Source organism: Paroedura picta, chromosome 4 (genome assembly GCF_049243985.1).
Source record: "Paroedura picta isolate Pp20150507F chromosome 4, Ppicta_v3.0, whole genome shotgun sequence".
Taxonomy (NCBI): domain Eukaryota; kingdom Metazoa; phylum Chordata; class Lepidosauria; order Squamata; family Gekkonidae; genus Paroedura; species Paroedura picta.
In genome coordinates, this window is record NC_135372.1 from 59,615,387 (window position 1) to 59,628,387 (window position 13,001).

The window sequence follows — 13,001 nt, forward strand, 5'->3', positions numbered from 1 at the left end:
TCTATTAGTTGAAGCCGATGAACTTTTCTTAGACTGTACATGGAGGCAGAGCATGATTTCCTTCCATAGCAATGCTATTTACTTTTTTACATACTTACATTCATTTGCCTTGTTTTTCTTGTTCCAGTTCAATTGCACAATACGTCAACCAAAAGCTCCTAATCCTCCCATGCACTGGCCACCTGAAACACGTTTGAGCAATGTGTCCTTCAGCATAGAACTATACAAAACAGATCTCTTCCATACCCCAACTCAAGGGATCTTCTCTGTGGCAGAGAATGGCCAGATTTTTGTTGAGGTAAGGAATCATGTAATAATTTGAAATTGACTGAAATATTCTCCAGGATAGTGGAAGTAGTGGAAAAATGCTTGGATTTGCATTTTTAAAGGGCCAACTTTTCCATCTGTTTTCACATTAAAATCTGCCCTTCCAGGTGAAGACCTGGATTACCCTCTCAGCTACCGCATGATTACGGAATTCATGGTTACAGCAGTTTTTTTAAGGTGGAATCTAATTTAGGGGTGCCCAATGAAGAAATGCTTGGATTCCACGGCCACCATTTTGAGTAGTTTCTTCTTCCCCCTCTGTCCCAAAGATATGACTTTTTTAAAAGGGGTGATTGCATTACAATGCTATTTCTGTCTATTAAATAGTGGCAGTCTTGCTCATTACACTGTAGCAGCATTGTAATTTAAAAAAAATCATATCCAGTATGATGATGATGTTGTTGTTCTTGTTATTATTAGGTGCGAAGTTGTGTCCAACCCATTGCAACCCCATGGACAATGATCCTCCAGGTCTTCCTGTCCTCTACCATTCCCCAGAGTCCATTTAAGTTCGCACCGATTGCTTCAGTGACTCCATCCAGCCACCTCATTCTCTGTTGTCCCCTTCTTCTTTTGCCCTCAATCGCTCCCAGCATTAGGCTCTTCTCCAGGGAGTCCTTCCTTCTCATGAGGTGGCCAAAGTATTTATTTTTCATCTTCAGGATCTGGCCTTCTAAAGAGCAGTCAGGATTGATCTCTAGGACTGACCGGTTTGTTCGCCTTGCAGTCTAAGGGACTTGCAAGAGTCTTCTCCAGCACCAGAGTTCAAAAGCCTCAATTCTTTGACACTCGGCCTTCCTTATGGTCCAACGTTCGCAGCCATACATTGCAACTGGGAAGACCATAGCCTTGACTAAACGCACTTTTGTTGGCAGGGTGATGTCTCTGCTTTTTAGGATGCTGTCTAGATTTGCCATAGCATTCCTCCCCAGGAGCAAGCGTCTTTTAATTTCTTTGCTGCAGTCCCCATCTGCAGTGATCTTGGAGCCTAGGAAAATGAAATCTGTCACCCTGAGAGATAGATGGGGGTGAGAGTCCTGAAAGAATGATGACTGGCCAAGGTCACCCAACTGACTGCATGTGGAGGAGTGGGGGATCAAACCCAGCTCTCCAGATTAGAGACTACCACTCTTATCCATTACACCAAGCTGGCTAGTTCAGAACATGCTAGTTCAGTAACTAATTTTTGTGCATTGTACCCTACATTAAGAAGCTAAACCATGGGTTAGGTGGTGCTAAAGAACACTCTGCTCATTTTGCATTAATAAAAGACTGTCATGGCTTTCAGCCTTCTGGGGTATATCCCAGTGTCTCTTGGTTTCCATCTGGCTCTGCAATTAGTTCTTTGGACAGATTTTCTAATTTTTTCACCTGTCCTGGCAGAGGCTTAGTTTTCTCCTTTCTGTACAATGGAAAATTTCTGTTTGTGCCTGACATCTGTTCCCTATCTTCCAAGGACAAAAAAATTATTGAGCTATTTTGTTTTTTGTGATACTCATCTCTTTGGTCAATAAATTGTGACCAAAATCTGTCATAGTTCTTCATGCCCCCCCCTTCTTCATAAACACTTGTGCCATAATGTTTTTTAATGCACATGGATAGTAGCCTCTAAGAGAACCTTTTTTCTTCTTATATATTTTGAGAGACTATCATTTTTAAATTATTACTTCTTAATCTTTCTCTTTTGCAATAACTCTGAATTAGTAATGGCATCTTGAAATACAACTCTTAGTGAAGGGATCCTAGACAGAGAGGTTTGGCATAAGGTGGATAGGAAGAGAGGAAGGGGCAAGATTTTTTAAATGAGGTACTAAAATATGAGACTGTAGAATATTATGTCACCATTTATTTATATATATTATTTATAGTCCATCATTTTCACTGGGACTCAAGGCGGATTACACAGCGAATCAATAAAATGAACAGGATGGGATACCTAATAAGCAATAAAATAGGATTTGGGGTGTAGAGCTAATTACATCTAAAAAACAAAACTGAAGCAAAGCATAGTTAGTAACATAGCACATTAAATGATGCAAAATTACATTGCTGTTACTTCAGAACAGGCTTAATTTTTTTTAAATCCCTCACTGAACTTTCCAGATGGGTACAAAGAATCAAAGGCTATGAAGTAATATTGGCAACATTTGTTATGGCTTTTAAATATTTCTGAGGAAAAAATTAAATATTTTGCAATAATAACACTCTTTTATTTCTGACAGGTTTCTGTGACCAAGGCTGACAGATCTCTGGGCTTTGCAATTCAGACTTGCTTTATCTCTCCATTTTCGTACCCGGATAAGATGTCAGACTATATAATTATAGAAAACATCTGTCCTAAAGATGAATCTGTAAAATTCTACAATATCCCCAAGGCTAATTTCCCTATGCCACATGCACTAACTGACAAAAAGCGGTTTAGTTTCATGTTCCGATCCGTATTCAACACCTCCCTTCTCTTTCTGCACTGTGAAGTGACCTTATGTACAAAGAAAGAAAAAGATGCTCAAGGACTGGCCAAGGTTAGTACTTGATGAGTTTACTCAACTTTATTTCCCTAATGGCCCGTTTTTGTGTTCTGTCCCAATCATGCAACCGGTTAACAACTCCTGCTGTGCCAAGTCATTGTGTAGAGGCACACAAGTACAGAATTCTGGCTGGATGTCCAGTAGCATGTCCAGAACCATGCCAGTGTGACACTCACCCCTGAGAGGGAAGCGCAGAGCTGCAAGGCGAGGCAAGGCAAGGATGACTACATGTGAGCAGACCACTTCACATTGCATTGGGTGTTTTTAGCAGCACGTTCAATGGAAGGTTCTGTTGGAAAGATAGACTCAAAAAAATCACATTCTCAAATCGGCAGAAAGGCAGAGAATAAAAGACAGCAGGTTTTATGCTTTCAATATGGTAGAGCTAATCTCAATAGGTTGATGAAATTCCTTGCAGCATCAAAACTCTGGAACTTTCTCTCCAGGGAGATTTGTCTGTCCCCTTTAGTTGCCATCTTCTACCAGCATGTGAAGACTTTTTTTTGTTTCATTTGGTATTCCCTTAGTGGTCCCACCTTCCTCACCAATTTTAAGTTGCTTTTTAATGTTGTGTATGTATTTTACTTCTGTTTTTAGTTGTTTTAATTATGTGTGCTTGGGGAGAGTTATTTTAATGCTTTTAAAATGTAATTGAATGGTTTTAATGTGTGATTTTGTCATGTCTGTTTTAAATTGTTAGCCATTTTGATGGCTCTTGTGAACTTTTATAAATAAACAAGAATAAATAATAAAGCTCAGGATGGCATTTTCCACAGCTATATGGAGCTAATTTGGTCATTAGCTGGCAAACAATTCTGAGCTCATTTTTTTTAAAGGAAGCCTTTTCAATGTAAAGATGCAATAGAAACTGTGCAGGCAGGATTCTATTCATTTTTTCAATAAGAGGTAAGCCTGCTGCCTCGTCCACTGTGTTAGCCAGCGAAGGAATTCTCCCCCCCCCCTTAGCATGGCTGTTACAACTCTCCAAGCAAGCTTTGCTGTTGACTGAGAAGAAAACATGAATAACTTGTAGCATGGGCCAGGATGGATCAGACATATAAAGATCTTAAAATCATAGAATCATAGAATTGAATCATAGAATCATAGAGTTGGAAGGGACCTCCTGGGTCATCTAGTCCAACCCCCTGCACTATGCAGGACACTCACAACCCTATCGCTCATCTACTGTAACCTGACACCCCCTTAAGCCTTCACAGAATCAGCCTCTCCATCAGATGGCTATCTAGCCTCTGTTTAAAAATTTCCAAAGATGGAGAACCCACCACCTCCCGAGGAAGCCTGTTCCACTGAGAAACCGCTCTAACTGTCAGGAACCTCTTCCTGATGTTTGGACAGAATTTCTTTTGAATTAATTTCATCCCATTGGTTCTGGTCCATCCCTCCAGGGCAAGAGAGAACAACTCTGCTCCATCCTCTATATGGCAACCTTTTAAATACTTGAAGATGGTTATCAAATCTCCTTTTTCTACATTTTGGTAGTAATTTCCAGGAACAGACACAAAACAAATGGTAGAAAATTATAGAGCGGAGGTTCTGATGTAGATAATGTGGTTCACTTACCCATCTACAGAAAGTTAATCTGTATAAACCTCGGTGTCTGTGTGTGTGCGCACAGGCACTTTTACTAAAGTATTCGATGAATTCTTGCAATTAAGAACAGTGTGGCACTTAGAATATTTATTGAATCTTCCCAGGGAGGGCGTTCATAGCTCTTGACAGCATGATTCACGTTTTCCACTAAGTATTTACAGGTGATAAATGGGAATAGCTTCCACTGTGGGAGCGATCCACATTTATCTGTGCTGTTCAGTGCTTGTAGCTGTAAATAATGTTTTAACAATGATTTTTCAGATCCTGCTGATATACAATATTGCTTTTGTTTTTAAACTTCCATGTGTGAATTATTAGGCTGACCTACTGTAGAAGGCTTTTAAAGGGAAATAGATGAGCATTCAGACTGTGTTTTCTGCATTCTTTTTCTTCTTCATCTTACTTTTGTATAAAATATCACTTTATGGAACCATTGTACTTCTGAGTAGGGAAAAAAATTAGGAACAAAGCTATTCATTCTAGGTAGGGAGAAATTATTATTTTTTTGAGAACAAAGCTATTCACTCATTGGAAGTGCATTGACTTGCCTTTCTACAGATAGTAACGGTGAGCCATCTGTGTTGGACAATTCCAAAGTATGGTGAATCTGAAGTACATCTACTAGTATGGAGGAGCTAATATTTTCGTAATGTCCCAACCATTTCAGTTTAAGAGCTTAACTCTACTAAACCCTGTCCTCACATCCTCCTTGAGTGTATCACAGGAACTTTTGTTTGGATGTCTTGTGGTTTCTGTGCTTGGAACTCCCCTGGACCATTTCAGGTCTGGGACCAGGATGGCCCTGGCTAGCCTGATCAGAGAAGATAAGTTGGGTTGACCCTGCTAGTATTTGGATAGGATTCCACCAAGGAAGTCCAGGGTCACTATGCAGAGGAAGGCAATGGCAAATCAGCTCTGTCAGTCTCTTGCCTTGAAAACCCTACAGTGTCACCATATGTTGGCTGTGATTTGATGACACTTCACACACACAAATAGGGCAAAAGGCCCCTACTCCCCTGGCATTGTGGTTCTTGTCCAAATGGGGTCCCCATGTATCTTGAGTTTGAGGGCAGAACTTGCAAGGCTCATTTAATCAATTGTTGATGAAGACCTAGGACAATGTATACTTCTGCCCTCAGTCTAATAATATCAGATCTGCATCTGGATTCCAATTCCGTACCTTCTTGGTGGCATTTCTCTTTGGAACATTTATGCTGAAATGTCCAGACAGACTGAAATGAATCTCATGAGGTGATTTCTCAGTCATCTTATGAACAAGACATCAGAGGGGGACGGTTTGCAAAAATGACAGTTCTTGTGGCTAGCAGAACATCTAGACTGGCTCTTCAAGATTTATGATAGGTGCACAAAGCACTTGTACAATCCCACTCCAGATTACATTGCACTGATATTGTGGTGGAAGGAACTTGCAGCCTTGATGCCCCTTGATGCTTGATGAATATCACGAAGCTTGTGAGAAAATGTGAAGTGATTTTAGTACTGAGGCAATATTTATTTCTTGAAATGCAGTTGGGGAAGCTTCCTTAGAATATTACTCAAACAAATTGGGTGTTGTGTTTTTTTGGGTTTTTTTTAAACAATACTGTGCTTTCTAATCTGTAAACATGACTGAGTGCTACTCATAATGAGGCAGCTGTGCATCTACTCTGATAGTGTAAATATTGGAAGTGGGTCCCCGTTTTCACAAACCACATGTTGTCTCTACCCTGCAGTGCATACCTCATGATGAAGCCTGCACCTTTCTCAGTGCTGATATGATCCTAGCCATGATGCCCAATAAGAAAGCCTTCACCAAACCCCTAGCTGTGGTAACTCTTAAAGGGAAGCCAGAAGGTAACAAACCTATATGTTAACATAAGTACATTTCATTAAACAACATGTTGCCACTTGCATGGCAAAAACGTGCCTCTGAGTACATAAATATATAGTTACATGTTTTGGCCGTGTTATTGTTTCTGGGCCAAAGGGCCCCGTGAACTTAGAGCACTAGCATTTGTTTGCTCTTTTATCTCTCTCAAATGTTTATGAAAATGTAGTCTGGATATGCACTGGGAAAGGAATGCATTTCTGATGCTATAGAACAGTTTGAGTTTTGTAAATATTAAATAATGCTGCAGTTGCTTCCAGCAGTTCAGTATTGTTTTAATTTCTTTTTCTTTCTGTGTATGTGGCTGTAAATTATTGTCTTAATTTATTTTTCTCTCTGTGTATGTGGCTGTAAATATTATTTAGACTTCATAATTACAGTGAAGTTTCCAGCATATTGAAAATATTAAACTATGTGTATTTATAAATAAGAGGAAAGCCACAGATTATTAATATTAAGTTCAGAGATTCTGCAACATTTCATTAGTTTTCTTTCTGCATTTTATGTGGGTGTATGGACTCGTTTATCATCTTTATGGTATCAGGAAACCCCAGTTAGAGAAGCTGTTTGGAACGCATTTATGGCATGTTTAAGTGATGAAAACTATAGTCATATGGGTGCTCCATGAGTTTTAGGTATGTTCATTCGACACGTACCCATTACTCATCAGGCATGTCACATTCTTATACTCTCCCATCTCTTTGTAGTCACAGGAGGGAATAGGCAAAAATAATCATTTTTAAATGGCCTAAAATGGTATGAAAAGTTAAATTAACTTAAGCTAGAGCATTCATCTCAGCCTACAGGTTTGGGCCCTGTGCTCTTTTTGCACTATTCCCCCCGCCACCGCCCCGGCGACTTCTTTTGCTATTGAGTTGGCTATAATTGACCAACTTGTGCTGCAGTCTGTTACTTCCTATAAGATCTAATTATGCTTTGTCTTAAATTTAAAATTACTTCTAAAAAGAAGGCAGGATTGGATACATATTATTCTATCTTGTACTGAAAGTTATAGAAAACAAATTCCACAGTTATTGGTTTAACTTTTCTAGTAGAATTGCTGCCAAAGTATCTTTAACAGGAATTGAATACATAATCATGATACACAATCTTTCTCAATATAAATTTAATTCTTACTCTTGAAACTTTCTTCCTTGTAGATTGCTCACAGTGTTTTGGATCCACAAAAACACCACATTGGTTTGGTAGATCTGTTCCTCTTCTTTTATTTCCTTTGTATTTTCTTAGTTCTGCTGCAGCAAGGAACTTACAGGCTATGGCCTATCTTTCCAGTCCTTGTATTAGTGATCAGATCTGATCAGATTTCATATCTGTCTTGAATGGTGCAAGATCTACAATCATGTTGGCAACATGTCACTTCCAGTGGCTTTGGCCTCATGACTGTGATGCTACACATTAGTTTAGAGATCAGTTCACCACACCAAAATTCAACTCTTAGTAACCTGCATCAGCAGAGCACAGCACTGTTTTTGTTAAAAGTACAGTCCTTTGGCATATTCACTCTTTTGTGCAAAGCATTTTCCATAACTGATTAATTTGGCCAAATTATTATGTGAATAATTTTTCTGTTCATATTGAATCAGCTAGTGATGGATTCTATGAATTGTGTTGGCTGTATTTTTCTGGGGAAACCAGTGAGATACTAGAGAGAACAAATAAACCCTATAGTTGGATCTCATCAGCCTTCCTTCAAATGAAAAGGAAAGCTGACCTTTAACCACAAAAAGAGTTCCCAAGATCCCCCTCTCCCAACAAAACCTGCTGTATAAAAGCCATGTGGGATGAGGAAAGGGGGGTGAGTTGGACAAGGTTGGGCAAGCCCACTTGCAGGTAGGGGCAGTATAGTAATTAAATAAATACTACAGAAGGTAGAGTGAAAAAGCTGACTGGATCCAACTTTTAGTTTTGTAACCTGACTTGACCACAGAGAATATAGAATATTAACATACAAAATATGTGATAACTGAAAAGTCGAGTCAGATAACATTCTTAAATCAAGCACATTTAAGGTAGGACCCATGTTTTCAAAGCAAGGCTAGATGGGATACGTAGGGGGAAAGTTAACAATATAGCTGTATGTGAAAAATATACTTCCCTTGAGTTCCTCTGAAAACAACAGTGGGGATGAACATTTTAACTTATTTTTAAAACCTCTAAATGACCATTGGCATTGCCTGCTCTCATTTGGTGTCCACATGGCACTTTAATTAGAGGGTTTTAGTGGCTTCACTTGGAGATCAACATCTTCCGCTTTCATGCAAAGCCTGTTTGAAATTCTGGAATGTTTTCCAGGCAAATTCAAAGGCCGGGGATCAGAAATCCTTTAACCTCAATCCTGTGGAGTGTGCTTTTTTGGCATTTATGCAGTAGATGGTATACCATAGTGCATTGCCGGGGAGATTTAAAGAACAACTGTTTCTGTTTAACTGTGTGAGCCTGCTGAGTGTTTTACAACTTTTTTTCTCAGCACAAATGAATCCACTGAGGACAAAGCACAAATATTTGATCTCCACACACACTACAATTAAAACAGCATGCTTCCTTGAGTCTCTGCATAAGCACAATTTGTGGCAAAACTTCTGATTTCAGTATCTAGAACTAGAGCCAGTGTTCAGGGCGCAAAGCTCTACTTGGCTTTGAAGCTCACTGGATGACCTTGGGCCAGTCAAGAGAAGTACTTCACAGGATTGTTCTTAAGGATAAAATGGGGAAACGAGAATCATTTACTCCATTCTTCATTCCTTGGAGGAAGGGAAGGATAAAACGTAATAAATAAATGAGACTTGGTTCTGACTGTCTGATGTCTGTATAGGTTAAATTAAACCTAGCTTTTGGAGTGAGGTAGGGAGGTGGGATGGTGCTAGAGTTTCAGACAATATTATGACCAAGAACATGGTACACAGCTGAAAAAATAGATACTTGGTGCATTGCTTACCATTCCCCCTCCCCCCCCCCCCATATCCAGCTTAGTGGGCAATGGCACATAAAGTGTGTGTCTTTGTTGGTCAATAGCAGGGGTAGTCAAACTGTGGCCCTCCAGATGTCCATGGACTACAATTCCCAGGAGCCCCCTGCTAGCATTCGCTGGCAGGGGGCTCCTGGGAATTGTAGTCCATGGACATCTGGAGGGCCGCAGTTTGACTACCCCTGGTCAATAGTTTCTTGACAATAAAAGGTGATCCCTTTCGTGAGGTTAACAGCCATTGTGAACTAACAGCAAATTTGTAAGGGTTAGAAAACAAATGAATGTAATCTGCTAAAGAACTAAAGAGGTGCATCTGATATCTTCGAGCCATCGATTATTATTTGCTTTGAAGCAAAGCAGGCCAGCTGTTGTGTGTATTGTTGCAAACCATATTGTTGGACCCATTCCTGTTAGATGCTCACAAGAAGCCAAAGAAAAAGGCTTTGCGGCTCCACAGATAGGGAATCAGAACAGAATGTTCAGTTCAGGATGTCTGCTCTCTCCTCCACGCGTCATGCACATGACTCCCATTAATACTGATGGGGTAGTATGGCTGAGCATCTGAATTTTTTTTTAAGTTTCCACTTGCTCAGCCTGTAACCGTATTGAATCAGGTTCCAGTGAGTTCAGATGAAAATTTTAAAATCTGTGCCTGTTCGAGTTCATCTTCTGCTTCATTCTTTACTCAATACACTTTTAAAAGATTTCCTGCATTTTAGGTGTTCTCTCTTATTTGCTCCAGGGAGAAGAGCAAAACATGTTAAGAAAGATATTAGAGACTGTGAGCATAGTAAATAATTGTGTGACATAAATCTAATTAAGCCAAATATTTCCGCAAAGCTGATAATATGATATAGTAACTTTGAATTGGTGACTCTTTAGGTTTATACAAACAATTTTTCTGGCAAGTCACCTGTCCTGTAACCCTTAGTTGTGATGCATACAAATATCCTCCACATCATACGTATGTTACTGGGTAAACCATTCGAGCATGGTCATAATTGCTGGCAATCCCCTAAATTTCTCTTTGTTCACATTTATTTTACTTTATTTTTAAAATCTCTGTTCTCCCTCTAAAAAGCCTTCAAGATGCTATCACTGCTGTAGTATGGAAGGTGGCTGTGTACCTGTGGCAGATGCATATTGGCTAATGGCCATTACCTTAGTTGGAAAGGAAACACCTGTCCTTTTTGCCTGCAATAGGGTTTCAAAGATTTTCATTTTCCCCTGTTCTTTGACATAATTGCTTAAGTAGTCCTTTAAAAAGGTTACCATGTAGTAGTCATGTAGTACATGACTACTCTTCTCAACTGCATTCTCTCCACCTCTAGGTGGGGTAACTGGGACAGCATCTTGCAAACTTGTGCAATATGCTTGCACACTTGTACAGACTGAAGGTTGTGATTAGAGAGAAAAGGGGTTTCCCTCCAAAACATTTTTGTTTGCACACTTGCTCAGGTTTAATAATTTCTGACTCAATTTTCGAATAATATATTACAGACTCTGCATAAGGATGCTGATGTAATATATAAAATTCTGCTGAAGCAAAGTAGTATTAATCTCTCTCTCTTTCTCTCTCTCTTTCTCTCTCTCTCTCAAAAACAGATAAATCTTCCAGCTCAAAGCCTCCTGAGGGATTACAACGTAAGTTGCACATGCCTGCTTATTCTGAAAGAGTACAGCAGGAAAATGTTCAACAAATAACACCCTAAAATCTTTGAATCCAGAAACCATTTTTATTAAACCTGTTTTTTCAGTGGTGGTGTGCTCTTATGTGGCAGTGGAGCTGTGCATAAGAATGGAAGTAGTTTCTCTGGAATGCTGCATTTCTGCAGAAGGCCAGTGTGGATCAGTGACGAGAGGGCTGGGGGGCACACTTGTTTGACTTGTTCCTTAACCATGGCGTTTGTAGGTATGCTGGGCATACCTTCTCTCTCGGGTGAAGTTACCTCATGGAAATGGTTTGTAGCTAATAGCCTCACTCCACATTACATGCAGATGTATGAAACCAAATCCAGACAGTGCTTTTCCCATCCACCCCCAGCCAAGAAAAGATACTTTGGGAGGGAGGAGTTTGGAGTGCAGAAACAGCTGATAGTGCTAAAGCTCATCTGAGGCTTCCCCACTCTGAATTGCCCCCTCTGAGAGTAGCCTTTTCTGGAAGGAAGGGAAAGATTGTTGTTAGACTTCAGTTATGTTTGTGTATGTGTGTAAGATTTATATGCTGCTACTCCAGAGACCTGCTCAAGACTGCTAACAAAGTAAAATCATTAAAAAGCTGAAACATAACTATCAAGAATAAGATAGCGATGAACTCACAGCTGGCAGAACAATAATGCAAGACAACGCAAAAATGGCACAAAACAATTCAGAAGCGAACATAAAAAAGCCCTCAGAGTGACACTCTGAACTCCTTGGGGAAAGGATGGGGTACAAATGAAGCAAACAAAACCCTGCATGGCTACAAAAAGCACTGGAGCCCCTGGTCCAAATCTTCTTAGAGGTGTAGTTTTATATCCCACTTGTAAATCTGGAGGCAAAGGAATATAAAGTATCAATGGATTTGCTGGCTGGCAGCTTTGGAAGTGAGGAGGGACATCAGGCACTCCTGTCTCAAAATGGCTATGCAAAAAAAACTAGTTGCAAACAAGAGCTTTATAAAGTTCATGCTTTCTTTATCTGCTCTGCATGTAGCTCGATATTTTGCTGGCTGAGCCCATTGCCTTACATATAAAACTGAGGCTTAAAAGAAAAGACCAGCAGTTAGGAACACATGATGATGTCATCCATATACAAAAGAAGAAAATGATCAAAATGGCTACAGCCTCCTTGCAAGCATTTAGAACAATGCCTTCAAGTACCAGATGTGCTGTCATACAAATTGCCCTTTCTTCCCCCACTGAGAGCGGGTTTCTTTCTGCTAGTCTGGAATTAATTTTCCTTATTAAAACCATTTCCAACTGTGACAAACAATTGTTTCTATTTCTGCCTGGCCTGGATAGCCCAGGCAAGCCCCATCCCGTCAGATCTCAGAAGCTAAGCAGGGTCCGCCCTGGCTAGCCCTTAGAAGGGTGACCTCCGGGGAATTACGAGGGCTGTGACATGGGGCAGGCAATGGCAAACCACCTCTGAACATCTCTCTAGCCTGGCAGCCAGACAATCTTAGGATCTCCTGGCTCCATCATACACATGCCATTTGTTGTTGTTATTAGTTGCGAAGTTGTGTCTGACCCATCGCAACCCCATGGACACATGGCATACGATAAATAAAATAAATAGTTTCTATATCTGCATCTGCTGACTTTCAAAGTGGCATCATCTCCCAGTTTAACAGCCTTTCCATTCCCCACCTAACTAACTAGAAATGGAAAAGCAGCTGAAGCGAAGTTGCAGGGCACTTATTTAATTTATTTGAATCCTATCCTGAAGGCCTATATTTTGAGGATCGTGTGAATTAAAAAATGAGCCTACTAAAATAAGACAAAAACATGGATAACCTTTGAAAAGAGTAAAGTAAAATAAAACAAGCAACAACTAACAGGAAACCTGGCAGGCCTAAAACGTGAGCTGGTTGCCGTTATGAGCAGTTTTTAGACCAGTGATACTCAGTGGCCTGGGAATTGCATGTGGCTCTTTGACAGGCTATCTGTGGCTATTGCCT

General features: G+C 40.1%; 1 protein-coding gene across 4 annotated transcripts in view; it reads left to right on the top strand.

The window, feature by feature from the left end:
- Positions 1 to 13,001, top strand: part of TGFBR3 (transforming growth factor beta receptor 3) — a 167,339-nt gene that overhangs the window by 139,319 nt on the left and 15,019 nt on the right. For all 4 annotated transcript variants that reach the window (XM_077333035.1, XM_077333036.1, XM_077333032.1 and 1 more), the window contains exons 12-15: positions 128 to 298; positions 2,550 to 2,849; positions 6,200 to 6,320; positions 10,946 to 10,984. In XM_077333035.1, the coding sequence (XP_077189150.1) occupies positions 128 to 298; positions 2,550 to 2,849; positions 6,200 to 6,320; positions 10,946 to 10,984 (631 nt within the window). The remainder of the gene's footprint in view (positions 1 to 127; positions 299 to 2,549; positions 2,850 to 6,199; positions 6,321 to 10,945; positions 10,985 to 13,001) is intronic.